Genomic DNA, 22,658 nt, shown 5'->3' on the forward strand with positions numbered 1-22,658 from the left:
CCGTGCTGACCTCTGCTGCGGGCCTGACCTCGCCTACATCTGATCACGACGACGCTGAAACGAAGATGATATATTGGAGGGTCGCGTTCAGCGGGCCGAGCAGCTCCTCGCCGCTCCGTGCGAGTCTGGGTTTTGTTACAGAGAGGAAACAGACTCTTCCGCTGCGTAAACACGCTTCTCTGCTCGGACACTTCGGGGGCTGCCGGTGGCACGCGAAGAACCACTGATGGTGGTCAGCTGGGGACGCGCGACGCTGTGTGCGTGCGCGAGCGCGTACGTGTTTAGGGTTGAAAAGCTAATTGCGCCATTAGCGCGGTAACCCGGCTCTCTGACCCGTGACACTTTGCATTCACATGAAGACGGCTGCAGCCTTTAGTCGCCTCTCCAACGCAGCGCATGCCGTTCTCCTTTCTATTTATATAGACATATATAATACTCCCTTTAGTTCTATGAATCACCCACCCAATAAACAGAAGTGGGTAAATGTTTGGGAAACAAATTGACCAGATTTACAGACGTTCTAAGTATTTTACGAGGCAATAAATTTCACTCAAAGTCCTCATAAATTCATAATAACACGCGCAAAATCCCCCTCGACTTTTGTGGACATGTCTACGTAAAGAACTATAATGTAAACGCATTCGGTAGTTGGTGCGAACTCAACTGACCATCTAAAATCTGCATTCTTTTGGGTATTTGGAATGGGTCGAGCTAAATGCACAGGAAAAATGAGAGAGTATTTTTTTCAGAGTTATCATTATTTTCCTCTAAAAGAGTAATTTTTACTAATTTTGGATTGTAATTATTTCCAGTGGCTACTAGAGTAGGAGGAAAAAAATAGAGTAAATCCTATTGGAGTAATATCAAGAACACGCCCACTAATGTTTCTTAGGTTTCGTTTCTGCCGCCATTTTCTACCCCAGCAGTGGAACGTCGAGGTGAACGGCAGTGGTGGACGGCGGTAGCAAGGTAAGTCAGCAAAGTACTAATGTAAGATAAAATGTCAGCAGCATTTTTGTTGGCTTACTTTAAAGGTAATGCTTGTGAGTAACATTGCAGCTAGCGAGAATGGTGGTATCACACACTGCATTACCGCCAATGTCGAAGCTAACGTTAGCTTCAGCACAAACTATAATATTAGATGTGAATTTAAACCGAGCCTCACTCTTGTTAGCTTAATTTACCACGTGTGTGTTTTACTGAGCTTAATTTCTACTTTTCTTTATCGAAGAAGGTTTACACTGAATTGAGTTGTGCACTCGGTTGTTTTAATTTAATGGGCCAGTCTAGTATGTGTCGACTGTTTTCTCTGCTATTCGGTTAGCAAGCACGTGTGTTTTACTCTGGGTTGAGTCATGACGCTCTTCGGTTAGTCAGTGGGTTTTTTTGTGTGGACCGTTAGCAAGCACATGTATTTCACTCTGAATTGAGGTATTTACACTGAGCGTTTTCACCTGCTGTTTGGTTTGCAAGCAGTGTATTTTACTCTGAATTGAGTAATGTAAGGAGAGTGTCCACGAGGACACTTTCGGACAGTTTTTTCAAAACATGAATTAATTTCTGAACCGTATTTGAATCGCGGGATCTTCCGCTTTCCGAGCATATTTGAATGGTGCCTGTGACACCAAAGGACCAAGGTGTGTGTGTGTGTGTGTGTGTGTGTGTGTGATCACAGATGCTAACGAGCGTAGCGTCGATGCTACCGTGTAAAGACCGACGCAACGCTTTAACGTGTTTCATTGTCATTACTGAACCGTTTGATAGAAACGAGCTGTAAACTGTGTCTGAATCGCGGGATTCTCTGTTTTCCGAGGGTCCTTGAAGGGTCCCTGTGTGACACCAAGGGACAGAAACAGACGTCTCTCGTCCTTTCCCCTAGACGGTTCCTCGTGACAGTAGTGTAAAACAGACGGATACAATTACACACCACGAGGAAAAAATACACTTATTTAATTATTTTACCATACCCCTTGCTTATTTTTGACCCCAGCTGTTGTCATTACTGTTGTGAAGCAGTAACTTGTTTAGCCTATTATTATAACTTCATCATTGTTATTGTCATCATCTTTATGACTAGGCTATTTTATCTTTTATAACAATTATTGTTTCTACTGTGTGATTTGTTTTATTATTATATCATCACTATGATCATTCATTTGTCTTCAGAAACTTCCCAATTAACACTTTTATGTGAGCCAAAGTCATCATTACATAATTTTTTTATTGTTAATATTGATAAATGTTAACAAAATGTATTTGTGTGCTGTTAGTTGCTGATGTTTAGTATATTCTGGGTGTGTAGGCCTTTAGTGGTACTGTACATTCTGTCTATTGTCATGATAAATGAGCTGTAACTCACAGATTTTTTTAACTGGGTGATTTTAGTTTTTTGTGAAATATGGCATGCTCACCCAAAAGTAAGGTTTAAATGAGACTTTACACAGTAGCAGATACAATGGCAGATTTTCCTGAATCATATGATGCATAATACTTGGTACTACCTGAAAATATAAGCTCAAAATTGATTAAAATATAGCACTATTTCCAGGCGTTTTAGGTCTATGTAGGATTACCATTTTACCTGCTCTTCGGTTAGCTAGTGTTTTTATTGTGTATGTAAGACACACATGGAGACATTGGCAATGATGAACACTCATCCGTTACACAGCTTTCAAACAGCATTTAATGAGATGCAAATGCAGAGTGGTATTGAGCCTACCTGTAGATAGGGCTTTTGTAATACTTAAGCTAATTGTAGCATTCAATGCATGAATTGTTGTGCTCTATATCATCTTAGTAACTGTTTTATTTCCCATAAAGGATGCAGGCTGTAAGAGTGAAGTACCGAGACCGCCAGAAATACATTTGTTTTGAAGGGCAACTGACCTTCAAATTATTTTTGGAGTGTGGTGAGTGAAACAAATTGCACAACCTACTGGGTGTCATGTGTAAATTAGTGATGCTGTGTTATATTTATTATTATTATCATCATTATTATTATTATTATTGTCAAGGACCCTTAGAAGTATATGTATTTGATTTTGGAGCCCCATCTCTAAATGTTGTTTTGTGTACCCCAAGAAAAAGAACGATTTGAGTTAGAAATGTTCGCTGTAAAAGTATATTCAAAGATTTGCAGAAATCTTCATGATTAAAAAAATAAATAAAAGGCAGATATACTGAGCTCATAGTGCGGCACTCGTGCTATGAGCTTGCAGATCTGCTGTTTTTGAATATCTATTCCTTTTTAAAGCTAAAGTATAAAATTATTGTTTTAAAAATAAGATTAATTGCACAACAGAATATTAATCTTGTGCAATATTGTTTTGTCTTCACAGTTTCCAAGAAATTTGAAATTCCTACCTTGGACTTAAAAGTCTATGATGATTTGAACACTGAAGTTGACGAGGATGCGTTTGCGTTTCTTCTAATGAAACCAGACCTGGGTGTGCTTGAGGTCTGTTTACCCAAGGGCTCAGATTTTGAGGGTGAGTCACTTGTTACTTATAACCCATGCAGTCCTGGCTAACCTTGTAATGCAACATAGTAAAGAGAGACTCATCCACGTTGCATGACATTTTGAATTTATGCCTCTTCAGACACTTAAGAAAGCATCTGTGGAATTACTAGCTTGGTGTGTGGATCCATCCTAATCTAATGTGATCTTTTACATTACTCTTATCACAGATGATCCCCTCTTGCTAATGACATGTTATTATAATCACACCTGTTATGTCAACATTCTAGATTCAGTGAGCCCCTCTACAAGCCACTCCATTGCCAGCAGCAGCAGCTCCTTTCTCAGCTCTGGTGCAGAAAATGTAGGGGACTCTGATGACACCATCATTTTGCAGTCTAGTCCTGCCCAAAGAAACAGAGCTGACCTGACTCGTCTCGCTCAGGTAAGCTTTGCAGATGGAGAGATCAAGATGGTGATTCTGATAAAAGGGGTAAGGGGGGAAATGGCAAAGTAAAGTATTTGTAGAGAAATACAGGGCATGGTTTACATTTTTGTCACTGTAAATGTAATTGGCCACCAAATCCCTGTGTCCCTCCCCTCTTTTTCCCCCTCACACTTAGATCATTGAAAACATTCTGAGGGAGAAACCTGGAGGAGAGAGGATCCTTACAGAGTATGCTCGGAAAAAAAGCCTAACAGATTCCAGAAGACGTGACATGGTGAAGATATTGGTTGCACACATGGCGAGTGAACATGGGTACGATGTCACGTAATTAACATCCAACCCTAGCATTTATGGTTTTATTTGGTGCAGACCAGGTGCAGAAGGCATCAGCATAGCAATACTTTTGTTTGGATCTTGTGTGTGTGTGTGTGTGTACACTGTAGGACAAGCCCTTCAAGGCGTGTTAAAGAGGACTACGCGAAGGGCATCACTGCCTTGTTTCCATATCTGGCCGATCCCCAGGGTACTTTGGGCTATGTAAGTACATAAAACAAGTCTAACCTCTTTACTCATTACTTCTGGTAGTGATCAAAAAGCCAAGTCAGATTTCAACTAAATATTAACATTTCTGTATGCTGACCCTTTCTCCTAACCTCAACAAGTTGAACACAGCAGATGTCAGACTAGTTGACCTTGATTTTAGCAATTCTCCAGACAAGGACATGTGTTAGTTTTTGAAGGAGGAAAAATAAAACCCTTTCTTGGTTTTTAGGAGCAGTATTACAATCCAGAAGATGGGAGTGGATTTCTTGCATGGAGAGTGAAAACACTTCAAAAAGAAGCCTCTGAAGGACAAAAGAAAATAAACCATCAGCCACTGACGGGTACATGATTTTGAGTGTACTTAGTTTTTGTTTTTTTTAATGAGAATTCACATGTTAAATTCACTTTTAATGTGCATAGTCCTTCTTTGTTACAGTAGTGGGCATCGCAGGGGGTTTAGCAAGAAGACGAGTGGCCATCTGTGTGAGGGGTGAAAGTGGCTCAACTTTTTTGAGAAGTAAAGAAAGTATTGCATCAGTATGTGGTTTCACTTTTCACTGATTGCTGTTACAGGTGGTCCAGATTCTGGTGACAGAACTCCCGTCAGTAGGGAAAACCAACTAACCACAGAAACCCAGTGTCGTGAGGCCATCGCACTGATGAAGCATACAACTGATGAAGCAATCATCAAGGAGAAAATGAAACAGACCTTCACCCAACGCCAAGCAATGGTTCATGACCCAGTGAAGTCCTCTGAAATATTCACCACCTTTCCAAGATTTCTTGACATCACGGGAATGGTTTGTCGCTCCTAAACTGCCTTGTATTAAAATGAGCTTAAATGAAAAATGACTTTAAACAGATCTCATCCCTGGTGCACCTATTAACAATGTATGCCATGTTGTTTTCTATATTCCATCTTGTCTGCAGATAGAGCAGGATTTCAGTCTGATGTTTGGTGATGACATCTCTGCAAAGTTCCTGGAGAAGTGGCCTACTCACTACAGGCAGAAAGTCCTTGAACAAAGCCGTGGCCTCACCCAAACAAGGGACCTTGAATATATCCTTCATAACGCTGAATCCACAACAGAAGAACTGGAAGATGGTACACTCGAATTAAAGAAATAATAATAATGGAAGAGGGAAATTGTTTTGGAACAAAAATATAAACATTTTAGTAAAAATGGCTTTCTGAATTTTCTTGTATTTTCAGGATGGGACAGTGAGATGTCCTCCATCTTGCTCCTTATCCACCTCATGCCACCATCACCTCATGGCCGCAACAAGAGACCAGGAAAGCTCTCTGCCAGACAAGCCATTGACCACCTTGTGAGATTTATCAAGGTAATGTTACAGTTTAATTAAAGTTTAAGAAGGCTCACTGTTCTGTCCGTAATATTAAACCTAAAACTCTACTCTTGTGAAATCATGTGATGACCATGCTCATCTGTAATCAGCGAGTGCCCTGTGATATTTATCTGATTTCGCTCCCCACAGATCTATCACCATCGGCCTCAGATACGCTGATATGAATAACTTTATTCCTTTTACATTTAGCAGAATATAAAAATATAAGGCTGAAAATGTTATGCTTTATCTTGCATTTTGTGGCAATAAGTGATTCTGGTGGTGATGATGGGGCCCTAAACTGCAACAGATTAATTTTAATAGCAAGACTAATAAAGTTTTCTTGTCACAGACTGGGACCAGTGTTGAGGGGCATCTGGACAGCATCACAGAGAGCCGTCAACCCTATCTACTGGCTATGGGGACCCAGAGGAGCGCCATTCACAAGTATTTCATTGTGATTGACAAACATGCAATCCCGTGTCAGTCACCAGATTCTCTTGCCTCTTTTGACGAGCTTTTTAAAGCTCATTTCGTCTTCGCTACCTCGTACAACAGGGATCTGGCCAATGTCTACCACTTCTTGCAAACCGCTGTTTACCAGATTGATGCTGCTACCACCAAGGTGAATCCCAGGGTCAAAGAGATGAGAGCTCGGATGCTGCACTGATTTTGACACCTTGAGATGCTTTGGTTTGGAGGGTTCTGATGCTATACTGCAAAGCTGTATTTTGAGGACTCTGATTTTGCACTGATTTGATACAAAGATGTTTTGTTTTATTTGCAAAGGCCCTCAGGTAAATGCCAATTCACTAATTAAGCACTTAAAGTTGATCCACGGACTTTGTTCAGGAAAGACACTTCGTCTGAAATGTGGTCAGCCTGGTTGTTCTCATTTCTTTGGTACTTTTTCTGGGTTTCGAAAACATCTCAAAGCACATGAACCTTGTGATGATCCTGGTGAAGGCCCCTCTATAACTGAAGATTTAGCCGGAAGTTTTGTTGATGGCTTTCCATCAAACAGCGCCCCTTCTGACCCAGTCCTTCTTAATAAGAGTCTTGTAGACAGCTGTGCTGCAACAGTGGCTGAACTTAAAGTGGCAGGTGTAGGCGAAACAATCATTAACTCTTTGGTTACTTCAATGGAAGAGATTGTTGATGATATCCATAATCAAGCAAAAGACTCTGTGAAGCAGTGTCTATCTTTACAGGAACCTATCAAAAGTGAGGTCGAGTGTAAAATTGATCAGTGCTTTGAAAAAATTGAAAATCCTTTTGGTGTCTTAAATTCTGAAACTAAGAGAAGGCAGTATTTCACAGAGAAGTGGGGAGGGGTTGAACCTGTTGAATGCGTTCTTGGTACAAGATTTGATACACGGCGTAATCGGACTACTGGAACTTACGATCCAGCTGTTGTTACTGATAAATTTGCTTATATCCCAATTTTGAAAACATTAGACTTCATTTACAAACACCCTAAGATAAAAGAGATGATGCAGAGTTATTCCAGTTCAAGAGAAGATCTTCTTAATGACTTTTGTGATGGAGATCTTTTCAAGAGTCATCCTTTATTTTCAAAACAGAGGCATGCAATTCAGTTGCAACTTTTCTATGATGATTTTGAATGCGCAAATCCGTTGGGGAGTAAAAAGGGAATACATAAAGTAGGAGCAATCTATTTCACGTTGCGTAATCTTTCTCCAAAGCACAACTCAATGCTGCTTAATATTCATTTGGTCGCTTTATTCCATGCCCAAGACATTAAAACATATGGCTTTTCTAAAATACTTGATCCAATTGTCCAAGACATTAAAGAGCTGGAGACTAAAGGAATTTGGGTCCCACTGTATGATGAAAATGTCTATGGAACTATTGTGCAAGTTACTGGTGACAACCTTGGTCTTCATGGTTTGTTTGGTTTCGTAGAATCGTTCAGTGCCAGATATTGTTGCCGCTTTTGTCTTGCTGAGAAAGAGGACTTTCAGACTGAATTCACAGAAGATTCACCCAAGATAGTGATGCGAGCTCAAGCACTCCACGCAGAACACTGCCAAATAATGGAGAAAACTCCTAGTCTTCCCTATGTGATGGGTGTTAAACGTTCTTGTGCTCTAAATTCCTTGCAGTACTTCAATACATGTGAAAACTTCTCTGTCGATATTATGCACGATATCTTGGAGGGCGTGGCACAATATGAAATGAAGCTGCTAATACTGCACTTGATCAAAAACTACACAACATCAAAGGAAATAGACAGGAGAATTAAGAACTTTAACTATGGCTATATGGAACAAAACAACAAGCCACCTGCATTGAAGTTAGTAGAGGACTCAAATGACTTGGGTTTAAATGCGATCCAATCTTGGTGTTTACTTCGCAATCTCCCACTTATATTTGGAGACTTGGTTTGTCGAGATGATCAACACTGGTATTTGCTTCTGTTGTTGCTTCAAATAGTAAATATTGTCTTTTCTCCCAGGTTATCAACTGGCATTACCATTTATTTGAAACATTTGATTTCAGAGCACCATGGTTTATTCAAGCATTTATTTCCCAACAAGAGGCTGCTCCCAAAGCATCATTTTATGGTGCATTATCCTACATGCATTCGTAAAATTGGACCAATTTTGCATACCTGGTGCATGCGCTATGAAGCGAAGCACAATTTCTTTAAAAAACAACTAAAAAGCTTCAAAAATATAACTAAAACATTGGCAAAGAAACACCAAAGTCAGGTAGCATATAGTTGGCAGACATTTGAGCCTGACAGACTGGTGCTTGGGCCAAGTAAAATGGTAGCTTTAAATGTGATGGACAGGGGCTGTGAGATAGCAGAGGCTCTTCAGGTAACGATTGACACTAAGGTGTTAGATGTTAGATGGGCCAAACACCATGGAAATATGTATCGTCCAGGTTTAGTTGTTTGTCTTAAAGTGCTTAATGAGATGCCAGTTTTTGACAAAATCCACCGTGTTGTTCTAAAAGATGACAGGTTACTGTTGATTACATTTGCACTACAAACCGTGTGTATGGATGAGCATTTTTATGCATTTAAAGTAGTGTGTACTGCAGAAGGACCTCATGTTGTTGATGTCAAAGGGCTTTTGTGTCACAAAGCATTCGATATGCAGATGTCATACAGTAATGATGATTCAAGTTCATTTATTGTTCCATACTGTTTCCTATGATAAAAGCTAGCTAAGCTCTAAATATTGCACTGGGGATGAACAATGGATTTCTGAATTTCTTTGCCCATAATGCAAATTCTAGTTTATTCATATTTTCTCCTCTTATCTAATCCACCCAATTTCCAAGAGCACATTGTGTCCAAATTGTGATGGCCCACCAATTGGGCGTAAATGTTTTGGCTGGGCTGATGGCTATTGCAATATTTTACAGCCTTATCTGCAGCTACTGATGGTGTGGTGATAGTGTGCATACCTGCTTGCAGTATAGTTTTTTTTATTTTATTAAATAATAGGGATGTGTCACCCTGAAAGACCTTTTTTTGAGGCAATTTTGATTTTTCATGTATTATGTACAATGCTGTCATTACAAAGGCCAACGGTTCTGACATGTATTTTATGGGTGCTCAATGCATGTTATGCATTTAAGAAAAATAAAAGTGCATTGTTGAATATTCATTTCTGGTCTTTTTTATTTAAAACATTGTAATCCAGAGTTATCATTATTACAATCAATATTGAGTAAAATACAACTCTTTATTGAGTGAAATAGAGCTCTATTCATAGTAGAATTAGACCTCTATTTTGAGGCAGCTACTACTCTTTACAGAGTGAAATACAACTCTATTAATAGTAGAAATATAACTCTATTATGAGGCAGTTACTACTCTGTTATTAGTAGTAATAGACCTCTATTTTGAGGCAGTTACTACTCTGTATTGAGTGAAATACTGTTGGAGTTGTTCTCACTTTATGCTAAATTGAGTAAATTTTAAGATTGTGGAGTAAAATATGAACTCTAGATAGAGTAGAAATAACTCTGAAAATGTAACTCTATGACGAGAGTAAATTTTACTCTTTTTGGACTGGGACCAAATACTGTCTTTTTGGGAGTAAAATTTTACTCAAATTGAGTAAAATTTACTCTTCAAAATTTCCTGTGTGGTGTCCGCACACCTAATTCCTCAGGCTGCTTCTCCACTTAAACGGGCCGTTTTAAAAGACGCTGCCCTAATCTAAACAGCGCCTCGTTGATGGGGAGCGGATGAGATTATGTCGGCGTGCCTCCCTTTTCTTTCCACACGGTTTAGGAGCAAATGGGCCTTCAGACCCTGGCGCCTGCACTTGGCCACAGATAGGCGACCTGGAGAGAGGTGTCCCGTTACAGCTGCCCTTTGGCACACAGGTACAAGTCGAGAGAAAATTCTTAAATGCATGATTCATTTATAATAAAAAAAAACTTGTAAAGATAATTTTCTGCTGTAGGAAAAGTAACTTCTTAAAGCAGGTGCTATTATGATTATGATTAGTATTATTTAAAGACATTTAAAACGATTAATCTCCTTACTCGCACATGGGACGAGTAACGTCAACAGAGAAACGTGCCTCGTAACATTTTAACATTTTACCCAGGGCTGTTTTCCAGAAGCGCTGACCTAATGTCAAGGGAAAGCCATCGGGGGCCAAATGTTGGTGGAGAAGAATGCCGCATCTTTCTCAAATTAAGGGGGGGGGGACATATAAATAAAGCACTAAATTTATATTCTTCGTATCTCCTTGGGTTGCCAAATCTATCCCTTTTCCCACAGTTGCGGCATATTATCTTATCCGCGGATTGCCGAGACAGGAAACGGAGATATGGCTAATCTTAAAAGCACCGCGGTGATGATGGGAACGACTGTGACCAACGCCAGATAAATAAATGTTACTCGTGTTTATCGGAATCACTCAAACAATAAGGCTCCTTAGGAGGATTTGTCCTGTAGAAACGTTTTAATGGCACGAAATTGTTTTAATTATAATAAAAAAGGCTTTTATGATGCATTTTCTGTTTAAGTGTTGTTACAAATATAACAAAAACCTCCCTTACCTTTAAGACCTTAAACAGTCTGAGGGGATCGTGTTAATATTATTTTCATAAATTAGCATTATGTCTTCCTGCACACACACATCGACAGAGGGAGGGAGGGAGGGAGGGAGGTTAACTCCATCAGTCCCTCCCTCGCTCCAGGACGTTGCTGAGAGAGAGAGGGGACAGCATCTTGGCTGACCCAGCTCTTTCTCTGGATAACTCAATTCAGCCAACCAAACAGGATCGACCTCTCTTCTCTCTCTCAGCCCTCCAGTGATAGACACACAACCAAAGGAGAGGGATGTCCCGGCGGAGAGAAAACCAGTCCTCCTCCGTTTGCATGAAAAACAAGCAGTGCGCGACCATTCTTCACGCTTACATACGGGCTATTTACTGCTTTTACGCGCCGTCCGGAGACGAATCGGTCCAATTTGGGGCCCGTTGACTCCTCGCGATCTATCATCTCTCCGTTGGTGGTAACAATGCTCCCCAGCCCGCTCATAACTTCTTCCAGCACGCCTTTCTCCGTGAAGGACATTCTCAAGTTGGAGTTGCAGCAGCAATCTCAGCAGCAGCAGCTCCAGTTCATCTCCTGCTTCGGTCTCTCCGGCGCGCTGTCGCAGCCGGGTGCGTTCCCAAACAAACCGCTGCGCTCGCACTCGCCGCCCTCCTGCATGTTGGCCGGAAGGGACAGTCCGAGTCCCATGAGCTCCGGCCTCTCGGAGAGCGAGGAGAGGATGTCGTACCTCACCACGCTGACGGCGCAGGAGCGGCTGGTGGAGTCCGCTCTGCCGGGGGAGATGTTCGGCAACCCGACGCAGAGCCACTCCGCAGACCTCCGGCTGGAGACCGAGCAGGAGGACCAGGAGAGCAGTAAGTAGGACGATGTCGATCCGAGGAGGACGATAGCTGTTGTTGTTATCGGTAATGATGAATAATAGCATCCACGGGAGAATCACAACTTCATTAACATTAAAAAGTGCATCTCCTGCAAAAAAATAGGCCAACATTATATAATAAGGACAAATTATGAATGCGAACATTTGACTAATGTTTAAATATGAAACAATCACCAAATGAAACAAATTGTACAAATGAAGGGTTCAATGAAATTAATTGAATAAATAATGTTAAAAAAAGATTTAAAAATATATCGGTGTTTTTTATTTTATTATTTTATATATGCAAGTACCACACCTTGCACGATGCACGCCCATTGATTCATGCTCTTCATTCGCTGTGCAACTTAAGTGTTGTTTACATCTTAAGTGATTAATAATTTTAACAAATTAATCCATGTAACAATCTATAACAATTATTATTAATTAGATGTCTCCTAATAAATGTGGATACAGTTCATCGTCACAGAAAACTAATACAAATAATAAAATACGTTTAACTTCACCTTTAATTTCCAAGATCCAAACACTGGTAGACCTTTCACCCTTCTGTCATCTGTGCAACCATATTTTGATTATAGTCATAATAAATAAGCCAAGTTGCAAAAATACTATAGCAATTTCAAATCCAGTATTTTATATCAAATAATTTACTTATTTTTATATTTATTTAAATATATATTTAAATTACTATTTAAAGGTTGAATATAGTGGGGAAATAATGCAAAATATAGGTAATACATTTTTAAAAATCCCCCAAAATGCTATGTGAAAGGCTATAGGAAAACTTTTTTGCTTCAACATTTTCAGAAAGCTCAGATGTATTAAATTAATTAATTAATGTGGATATCAGTGCCATGGGATTAGGAAATCAGAGTGTTGGATAAATGTGTTTAAATACTGCAGTGAACGCGTCTCGTTTTAGCACTGATGGGCATGTAAACGCTTCTTCTCCGTGCAGAGAGCTGCGGTGCGTTGCGCGGCGGGTGCGAGGATCCAGACTCGGAGAAGCCCGCCACCAAACAGCAGAGGACCAGGAGGAAACCGCGCGTCCTCTTCTCCCAGGCTCAGGTGTTCGAGCTGGAGCGCCGCTTCAAGCAGCAGCGTTACCTGTCCGCCCCGGAGAGAGAGCACCTGGCCAGCTCCCTGAAGCTCACCTCCACCCAGGTCAAGATCTGGTTCCAGAACAGGAGATACAAATGCAAGAGGCAGCGGCAGGACAAGAGTCTGGAGATGGCGGGTCATCACCACCACCACCACCACCACCCGCCGCCGCCCAGGAGGGTGGCTGTGCCGGTGCTGGTCCGGGACGGGCGGCCTTGTCTGACCGGATCCCAGAACTATAACACTTCTTACACAGTCGGAGCTCCAAACCCGTACGGCTACAACGGCTATCCGGCCTACAGCTACAACAACTCGGTGTACAGCAACACCTACTCTTGTACTTACTCTAGTTTACCTGCTCTGCCGCCCAACAACGCCCCCGCTAATGCTTTTATGAACATGAATTTGGGAAACCTCGGTGCACAGACGCAAAGCCCGGCGTCCCAAGGACCAGTTGTGACACCCTGTCAGGGAACTCTGCAGGGCATCCGGGCATGGTAGCCCGTCTTTACGCGCAACCACAGCACGGGAGAGACTTCTCTGGGGGAGCTGAATGGACCCAACCTGACCAACTAATGCAACTCTGTAACCTGTAGGCCAGTCGGCTGTAACTCAAGGAAGGCCTATGAGGAAATAACCCGTAGACTGAGATTTAAAAAAAAAACATGCACACGTTTCTCTGAACCACAAGCTGTGGAAAACGAGCCAATTGTGCTGATGGATATTTAATTGCCGCTAAAGAAGACTTTGCGTAATGTGTGGTTCAAAATGGAGTGTGCGGGATTAAAAGGAAAAGGGAAATGGTATGGACATTTCCCAAGAAACACGGCTCATTCTAGGACAATTAATTCATTATTTGCCCAATTCATTAGAAATCCATTGCAATAAATAACAACATGGAAAACAATGGCTAGGTTATGCAATCTTAATAAGTATTATGCGTTCTCCCCTCTTTTAACAGATTTGGTTTTGTTTTTTTTGGCCAACAGACATTTCTTTTAGTCTAAGTGAAAGTGAACGTCAGCGTGTATGACCTGTTTTTACGCTCAAGTTACAATCACGAAAAGTATCACTGTTTATGAAATTAAATGATAAAAACATGACACACGTGCCTGTTGTTCTCTCTCTCTGTGTGTGTGTGTGTGTGTGTGTGTGTGTGTGTGTGTGTGTGTGTGTGTGTGTGTGTGTGTGTGTGTTTAACGGAACCCAATTTTTTTTTCTTTTTTTGTGACCAAAACGTTTGGAAGCGTTAAAGCATTTTAACATTCGTATATATGTGGATGGTAAAATGAACTACATTCACGTTGAGTTGAGCTTATTATAAGCGTGTAGTTTATCATCGTCTCGAGTCGTTTCTCAAGCTTTTTTTTTTTTTCCTCCTGTGAGAAAGCTCGTGGAATCCTATAGACTTTGGTCTGAGACAAGAACCAGAAACCGAGAGAATTTAGAGGCGAGCTAATGTCCGGTCAGGATTTAGAGATGGACATTAACCAGACAGTCAACATCCTCGGGACTCACAGAGCGAAAAACTCACACAGCTTCGGATGATAAACATGCTTGGAAATATTTCTCTATGTGGAGGAATCACACTGAAATAACTCACGTTTAAAAGAAAATAACTTTATATAATATTGCACTCCAAATAATAATACAATTGGTTTCATAGCCTTTGAGTACCGTTGTGAGTGTTATTATATCCTATAATAATTAGCCACATTTAACTCTCACTCACTCACCTCCCAGGCATGGCCGAATACGCAGACACTATTAATGGAAATGAATGGCAACGTAAACAGAGTGTTTGTCTCCCCTGATAGCCTCGCCGGCCACTTCCCCGAGCTACTGCGCTGCCGGTAGGACATACCTGGTGTCAGCTCTAAGTGCTGCAGAGTCACTCGTGTAAATAGAGCTGGCGACAGGACGGCGATGCCTGAGGACGCGGCCTGGCCACGGCTGCTCTGACAGGCGCTTGCGATCGCTATCTTGCGTTTCCAAAGATAGCAGCTCGGATCATCGCGCTGCTGGGCGTGGAGTTTCCCAAACAAAGTCTCCAGTGGCAACCACTCAAGGAGCTCACAAAAGGAACCAGGGCCCTAATATAGAGCAGGAAAAGTGCGTGGAGAAGCATGGAGTAAAGCCCATTAGGTGGACCTCCAAGGGTCCGCCAGCCAACGTGGCGTCGGATGGATGAGGACACTTTTTCTATATACATATATGATGTATTTTGACATTACAATTTCAAAAGACGTCGGGTAAAATGTTTAATGCACGTGGAGTGACTAAGCAGAGAGGATGGGCACGTTGTACAAATATCATCAGAGACAAACCTGCGGTTTGGTTTTGCTTTGTTTAAATACAATCGGCTCACTGTGGAAGCTAATTGATGCACCACACAAGCCACATTAATTTCAGTCATTCCTGAGTTCCAAATTGGTGAAGGCAAGAGCTGGAAACGCAAAGGCGTGTTGCTAAATCAGCTAAAACACCATTTATTACAGCAGGCAAGTCAGTAACACATTTCCCATCCGGACATGTTGTGACACTGAGGCCGATCTTGCCCTGCAAACAGAGAAAAGATTTCTGTGTTCAGTCAGAGGAAGCAAACAAAACAACTCGGAGGAGGCAGATCACTGCATCTGTCATCGCGTCTCCTCGATGAAGCATAGGTCTGCTGATTGTGTAATGCGTTAGGGTGTGTGTGTGGAGGGGGGGGGGGCATCTTTGTTTTCACGAGCTTCTTAACTTTAGTAAGGGATGCATTATAACCACGAGGTGGCGCTACCCACCTGTTTGAGCGAAAATGCTGGACGTCCTCTATCAAGTTATTCAGTGAAATTTCTCTCACGGGTTGTGTTAAGAAACAATATATGGTCTCCTAAAATATTAGCCTACAGCATTTAAAACGTCACAACTTTATAGACAAAAAGATATCTCAAATTGTCTGCATGAAAGGAAAAAAGTACTACGATCCACAATGGTGAAGAATTGCATGGAAAATGATGTTAATATCAAATGATGGATTGGAGAAATGTAGCCATTTTTAAAGTAAAATTTAAAAGCTACTTTTATAGTATCTTATAAATTCTTACATTATCTTCTTATAGTATCGTGGAAGCATTTAAAACCACATTCCCATACGTGAAAGCGTGAGCTGGGTTGCGTTTTACGCACAATTGACGAACTTTACGCATCAATTTCCTCACAGTTTACAACGATGTTTACTTGTTAAACACACAGTGACTAAAGCAGATCCACTTTGCAAGAGCTGATAACACCCACTGAGTCTAACCAATTCCTCGCGTTTGAAACATTAAGCTCGTCAAAGAGAAATACATGCGAAATCAGTGTCCGTCGTCCTGCACAGAGCGCGGAGACATGGAGAGGGGCGGTGCGGAGGAGGGACCAGGCGGAGGAAACAGCCTATCAAAGGTTACCTGGTGCTGCTGCTGCTGAGAATGTTGGAAGTGACTTGACAGCTCCTGATGCAGGCTGTTCATTAGCAGACCGGACTCACCGCAATTAAATTAGAGCAATTAAAGACAGCGGCGAAAAGATCGAATCAGTAAGGACTTTAGCTTTCGAGTGGCTGGTCTCTTGATGCCTCCGAATAAAACGCATGCGAGCGTGAGGAAATATCCGTGCTCCTATTTTAATCATGACATTAAGTTTTTCGTCCTTCTCCATCAAAGACATCCTCACCCCGGGGAAGCCTGGAACCAGGTGTACGGAAGAGCCATGCGCACTAACGCGCACCGTCTGCCCCGGACATGGCACGAGAGTCCCTGATCCGTCTCGTCGAGACGCGGAAGAGGACCGCATCCGCCGGGAGAGACTTCCTGCTGATCGGAGTCTGTCCGTTGGGAACCTCGGGACTGCTACCCACACCGAGGAGGTCGCGGGAGAGGAGGCTGAGCTCAGAGGTGAGCAGTTTTATTCCATTCGACAGGATGGAATTATGAATGCTGTAGTTTTACACGGCAACAAATATGACATTGCATTGGGAATTTCGCTTCCTGAATTTAGATAAGATAGATAAAGAAGAAAAGAACAGAAAAGAAACCCTCCCGCGTAGGAAACAGGATTAATAACTCTCACCCGATGTCTGTTAATCTCGTGTTTTAGATAAAATATGTTCGAGTCTCAACGGAAACATTGTAAGATAACCGCACTATTTACAGCGGCATTTATTTCTTCCCACAATTAATAAAACATGTATTTGAATAAATCCAAATATGTATCCAATTGAGATCAATTTAATCCTTAATGTTTTTGCGCAGTCAGACATTGTTGTCCGAGAAAGGAAATCAGGCTACTGGAAAAGAAAAGCATGGAACAAAAAAAGGGTTGTGATGTAAAATCTGATAGTTTTGTTCGAAAATAATCACCATCACTTACTCCATTATATTACCTGACCGGTTCTGGTTGTGTGAAAGGGATGGAAGAGGGAAGGAAGCCTCTTAGTGACTAACATCACCTCGTTGACGTGACCTTAGCTCCAGTGGAGTTTATGACAGAGAACGCCACTTATTGTCATCTCTACTGTCTCTAGGCAATACGGGTCAGCAGCACCACAGTGTGGAGCTGGACAAACGGCAGATAGAGGAGGCGGAGGAGGAGAGATGTCACCACAGCGGGGAGACGGTCAGCTGTTCCTCCGACGAGCAGCAGAGCAGGCCCGGCGCGAAGAAGCGCTCCAGGGCGGCCTTCTCTCACGCGCAGGTCTACGAGCTGGAGCGCCGGTTCAGCGCGCAGCGGTACCTTTCGGGTCCCGAACGGGCCGACCTGGCCGATGCTCTGAAACTCACAGAGACCCAGGTGAAAATCTGGTTCCAGAACCGGAGATACAAAACCAAACGGCGCCAGGTGGCGGCCGAGCTGGCGGTGTGCAGCTCGCCCAAGAAAGTGGCAGTAAAGGTGCTGGTGAGGGACAATCGCATGCAGTACCACCAGACGAATGGAGTACCCTTCCCGATGGCCGTGCCCCTGTACCAGCAGGTCTACCAGTACCAACCGTACCTGCACTACTGCTGCCAGCCCTGGAGCATGAACATGTCCTGTGGAGGGATGCTCTCCAACCCTCTCCTTACCTCACCGAACACATGACTCAAGGTGTTGGCAGCTTTCGATGGATCTCCCTCCTGTCAAACTGACTGAGACTCTTCAGGTTTTTCAGTAGTTGTTTGTGGGTTATGTTTTGTTGTTGTCATATAACTAGTAGACAGTTTAGCATCTTAGGCTATTTATGGTTCATAAAACGCAAATGCCTCTCATGATGAGCTGAATTAAGAGATTTTCTGTAAGAAAGAAATTAAAATATTATTTATTTTAAGTGTTCGCCTGCAGTGAAAATGAGTGAGGAAAGCTCTGTCAGTGGATTGGATTAATAGAAATGTTTGACATTGAAGACTGAGTTTGGTTATTATTTTGTAAAGATTTGCAAGAAAAAAATAATGTTTTACAGAAAAAGAATATTGATTTGTCCCATTTGCCAGATATTTTTTTCAGAATATTGGCTTAACATTTTATCTAAGACACAAAGGGACACACAGGACAAACGTGAGAAAGCAAAAAAAGGTATTTTTATTAAAAACGCAACTCAACAATTTCAGCGTTCCCTCACAAGATTTTTTTTCTTTTTAAAGATTCATATCGTGGTAAATTATTGTTTAAGTGTGCATCATAAATGTGTGTTCTGCTGAAGACAACAATCTTGTCTGTTTCAGGGCTTAATTCATGTAATTTCAGATAACGTTTCATCCTCTTTCTGCATAACAAAAAAGTTTTCTATTATTCTTCCTCTAATTTACTCATTTGTAGAAAATGATCATTCTATAAATTAATTTGTTACATTCATAACACCATCCTAAAAGATTCAGGCTTTGCCTTTTTAATTTTAATGATGAATGTATTTTTTTTTTAAGTGAAGGGCTGGTTCCGAATTAAACATTTAAAATGAGTGTTGGAATTTTAAAAACGTAAATTAAGATTTAATAAGCTTCCCACGCCAGTCATTTTCACACAAACACTGACTAAAAATAATAGTTTCAATTGCATTTTTTTGGTAATCTAAATGTTATGCATGCTTAATAAAGGTTTATGCTTTTGAATTGGTAAACTTGAAATAACTCCAGTGAGTCTGAAAGGTTGTAGCTGCACTTCAAATAATTTAAAACTATTTACAAAATATGTCACTGTACATACAGTTAAATCAGATAGTGACTCACAGCAATGGCTCCTGACTGGACCACAGGATGATCTATCTATATTTTGCTTTTATTCCTCCTTATTGAATGCCAGTAACAGCCCATAAGCAACCAGACAGAGCCGAAAGGAATCCAGAATTTATACAAACCCAACAAGAGAAAGTAGCTTATCTCGACGTGCGAGTAGCATGCCCGAGCCTCTGACATTTTAAGTAGGTATATACTTTATTTATGGGACATCTTTATTGATCAAGAGGCTCAACATAGCACCTGCAAGAACACTTTCTTTTTTTTACATGCGATTTATGGACCTTTAGAAACATTTTGAAGACCGAGTCTGTGTCAAAGTGAAAATATAACTTAGTGTAAAAAGTTCCTGCTCACTGATTCAAGTATTACACTAAACTAACACATTTTACTCAACCAGATGATTTATTTTACAACTTGAATATGTCCTGTTCCTTTTTAAAAATATTGTGTTTCCCATGCATGTTCAGAATCCTGCGTGAGCCTACACTGCTGTGCTGCATGAGTCAGAGGGGGTCAATAGACCGTGGAGATGTTGCACAAGACAGCACGCATGAATCATACTGAAAAGACTACACACTCATACCAAAGATATGTAGACATTCGATAGCAAAATAAAAACATCACTTCTAAATGAGGCGACTAGCTCTGGCTTGATCCTCAACTGCTGGTATACTTTCTGCTAAAATTGTGTTGCATTAATGAAGCCTGCAGGCTACTGGGAAGGGCATGCAAAACACAAAGTCTGTTGATGTAAGACATGTAAACAGATAAAACAATTTTTATATGTGGCCAGAAACAAAAATATAAAAAAACATGGTCAATGATATCACATTGACACTAAATATTTTTTACAAAATGTTTGTATCCTGTCTATACACCTGTCAATATAATTATTACAATAATACAACGCTGAAGACATCAGCTGTGATGTAAAATCTGTCTTACTACAAGCTGCTGTGGCGGAGAGGCTCACCTTGTACCATCCGCTGGGCTGGCAGCAGACCAAACCTCATTTATCTCTAATATCAAAACACACTTCAAGCTAAGTGGTTAGCACAACAGGTTTCTGGGAGGGAGGACTATTACACATAACGCTCATTTGGACTGTCCAACCTGAGATCACCAGAGCATCATTAAGTCTCATTATTTCCATTCTCACGGTGTGTTTTGGCTATTTAGGACTAGCCGAATTAGACTATGCAACAGAAAAGGTCATTGTATTGCATTGTGGCTCCAAGGTATGCCACTTTCTATGTGCCCTGATTAGTCACATTGTGCTGGTGAATAGTTGCTTTAGTCATTGCTGCCTACCGTGACTAGATAAGTTTCCTTTTCTTTTCCTGCACCCAGTGAGTCAAACTGAAATTTTCACAGAGAACAAATTAGGTAGTGGAGAAAAATAAATTGTACGACACAACCCAGGGGTGATATCGATGATTGTGGTCCTTATCCACATCTTTACTTAAAAAAAATCTGATTTGTGACAAATAAGGTGTTATTTTCGTGTTTTTTTGCTATTATTTTTATCAGTTATGATACAAATTATACTCAGAAAGTTAAGTGCTGAAATGGGAGCATGGGAACATCGCTACAACAAAGCGGTTAGGTCAAATTACGTCTATTTTCTAAAAGGTAAAAGTTAATGTATACACTTGTACTTGTGTACACTTGAAACTTACTGTATGTATGTTTTATATTTGCAACAGAAAGTTTTTGTCCTTTTCCAAATACATGTGGTTAACCTTGGGATTTGTTTAAAACCTGTATGATTAGTTGCGTTTCCATTCAATTGTCAAGTGAATTTTAAGCAGCTCTTGAAATGTCACAAAAATGAATTTAGTGCGTTTCCCTCAGGGGTTTGGAGGAAATAAACTAGGTTACCCAAAACAAAGTTTCGATAGCAGTTGGCGGTATAGGCTAAACTTTACGTATGGCTCTAAGTAGATGGTAGATCCATATAGTACTACAGGACACGCCAGCTTGGTTAGGTTTCACCACCAAAACCACTTGGTTAGGTTTAAGAATATGGTCTGGGTTGCAATAATACATGAATCCTGGAAGTCATCTTAAGGTGCAAGTCATGTAGAGAGGAAATCTTGCTGATGGCTCCATGGAGGTAAACCCGCCCCCCATCTGGAAATAGCAATATGCTTTCCTAGTGCGACAAGAGTATGTGGATGAATTTTATCATTTATTCTGACTGCTCCATAACTTTACTACCCCAACACTCGTTTTAGACACGACTGTAAAACCTCACCTCAGTGAGTCTGCAACCTGCCGTAAGATGGTTAGATTATACAGAAGTGGCCGCCAGCGCTTCCTAGTGTATTTCTATGGCAATACTTCAAACTGTGAGGAAACAGCTATTGTCTGGCTGCTTGCGTTTCTTCCTCTTTGCAGAATTCTCAGCAATTGTGTGTCGTTACTGTAGACCAACTGTGGCTTCAGGCATTACCGCATGTATAAATATGTAATGCTCAAGTATGTAAACACTTTGAGTCGTGCTTTATTAGTGTGCTCCCCATGAATAGGCTCATAAAGCAGAGAGAGAGAGAGAGCGAGAGAATGAAAGGAGCCAGACAGAGCAGAAGAACATGTTCTTCTGCCTCTTCTAATAATCATCAGCGCCAGCTCACACAGCTTAACAAAGCATTAGAAGGGCAGATTTAAATAACCCTTATTAAATAGGACTTATTAATGCCAGTGGAAACAGGTAAAAACATTTGTTGCAGATTTCTCAGCCGAGAGGAATGCGTTTCGGGTGTGGCCGAGTAAAAACTCACTGCTCACTTTAATCCATGCTTGGCTAGCTTTTAAGACCCAGATCTATTGATGGAGACTTCTAACAGGGGCTTCTGGGCTGCAATTAAACCTGCATTTCCGATTGGCCTATTGTAACTGGATTTATATTCTCAAGGGCCTTGTTGATTCAAACACTATCATCTTCACATAACTCCTGCTGGCACCGAGACCGCGACAGTGTGGTATGAGTTAGAGCTAACGCAACAGTGAGACAAGGAGAAATGTCCTTCTTAGGATGCATTTGTTGCCGCCGGTTGTTGATCGTACTATTAGAACTAAAGTATAACAACCGCTAAATATTTTGCTTTGTGGGGACGAAAAAATGGAGCAGTAGTGTGTGTTTAGCAGCTCTTAATGCGTTGGCCCTCGGCAGACACAGGGGCAGGACTCAGGAAGGAGAGGGGTCATGGTTAATACCTCTGTTTAAAGACAGATCTGCTTCCCTTTGACCTGGCCTCACACACACACAGACAAACACACACGCACACACACCGCAAATAATCCCACCCAGAGGACTTTTCAGGCTTGTTCCAGAAACTATTAGCAGATAGCATCAGTGCATGTAGGAATGTAAACATTTACAGTAAAGCTGTAAGACATCAACTCCCCCTGGGGAAGACACATCCATCAGGCCAACCGCATCAGCACTCACTCGCGGTCCCACTGGTTTCAAAAGGAATTAGATAATCACACCTTTGTGCGCAATTTACAAACCGATTCTGTACGATCAGCTTCACGCTAATGTTCCGTTTGCAATGTTGAAAGTTACTGGTGATTTCAATTATAAT

The 22,658-nt window shown here is 41.3% G+C and overlaps 3 protein-coding genes across 3 annotated transcripts; all 3 read left to right on the top strand.

The window, feature by feature from the left end:
- The first annotated feature begins 938 nt into the window (after positions 1-938).
- Positions 939-9,377, top strand: LOC311020913 (uncharacterized protein). Its single transcript, XM_084021180.1, has 11 exons — positions 939-969; positions 2,821-2,909; positions 3,339-3,488; positions 3,748-3,902; positions 4,081-4,217; positions 4,349-4,442; positions 4,678-4,789; positions 5,022-5,248; positions 5,379-5,553; positions 5,662-5,792; positions 6,148-9,377. The coding sequence occupies exons 2-11, from the start codon at positions 2,822-2,824 to the stop codon at positions 6,463-6,465; spliced, it is 1,587 nt and encodes a 528-aa protein (XP_083877306.1). The 5' UTR covers positions 939-969; position 2,821; the 3' UTR covers positions 6,466-9,377.
- A 1,716-nt stretch (positions 9,378-11,093) lies between these two features.
- nkx2.3 (NK2 homeobox 3) lies at positions 11,094-13,765 on the top strand. Its single transcript, XM_084021014.1, has 2 exons — positions 11,094-11,705; positions 12,693-13,765. The coding sequence occupies exons 1-2, from the start codon at positions 11,315-11,317 to the stop codon at positions 13,334-13,336; spliced, it is 1,035 nt and encodes a 344-aa protein (XP_083877140.1). The 5' UTR covers positions 11,094-11,314; the 3' UTR covers positions 13,337-13,765.
- Positions 13,766-16,327: 2,562 nt separating this feature from the next.
- Positions 16,328-18,791, top strand: nkx3.3 (NK3 homeobox 3). Its single transcript, XM_084021376.1, has 2 exons — positions 16,328-16,755; positions 17,385-18,791. Exons 1-2 carry the CDS (start codon positions 16,491-16,493, stop codon positions 17,936-17,938), a joined length of 819 nt encoding a protein of 272 aa, XP_083877502.1. The 5' UTR covers positions 16,328-16,490; the 3' UTR covers positions 17,939-18,791.
- Positions 18,792-22,658: the final 3,867 nt, after the last annotated feature.

The sequence above is a fragment of the Eutrigla gurnardus genome (genome assembly GCF_963514095.1).
Source record: "Eutrigla gurnardus genome assembly, chromosome: 11".
Lineage (NCBI taxonomy): Eukaryota > Metazoa > Chordata > Actinopteri > Perciformes > Triglidae > Eutrigla > Eutrigla gurnardus.

Excerpts from the sequence above, each read along its gene's own strand:
- nkx3.3 (XM_084021376.1), top strand. The coding sequence starts at position 16,491 with ATGACATTAAGTTTTTCGTCCTTCTCCATCAAAGACATCCTCACCCCG. Across the intron at positions 16,756-17,384 it reads AGAGGAGGCTGAGCTCAGAG|GCAATACGGGTCAGCAGCAC; the intron begins GTGAGCAGTTTT and ends TACTGTCTCTAG.
- nkx2.3 (XM_084021014.1), top strand. The coding sequence starts at position 11,315 with ATGCTCCCCAGCCCGCTCATAACTTCTTCCAGCACGCCTTTCTCCGTG. Across the intron at positions 11,706-12,692 it reads GCAGGAGGACCAGGAGAGCA|AGAGCTGCGGTGCGTTGCGC; the intron begins GTAAGTAGGACG and ends TTCTCCGTGCAG.
- LOC311020913 (XM_084021180.1), top strand. The coding sequence starts at position 2,822 with ATGCAGGCTGTAAGAGTGAAGTACCGAGACCGCCAGAAATACATTTGT. Across the intron at positions 2,910-3,338 it reads CAAATTATTTTTGGAGTGTG|TTTCCAAGAAATTTGAAATT; the intron begins GTGAGTGAAACA and ends TTGTCTTCACAG. Across the intron at positions 5,249-5,378 it reads TTCTTGACATCACGGGAATG|ATAGAGCAGGATTTCAGTCT; the intron begins GTTTGTCGCTCC and ends TCTTGTCTGCAG.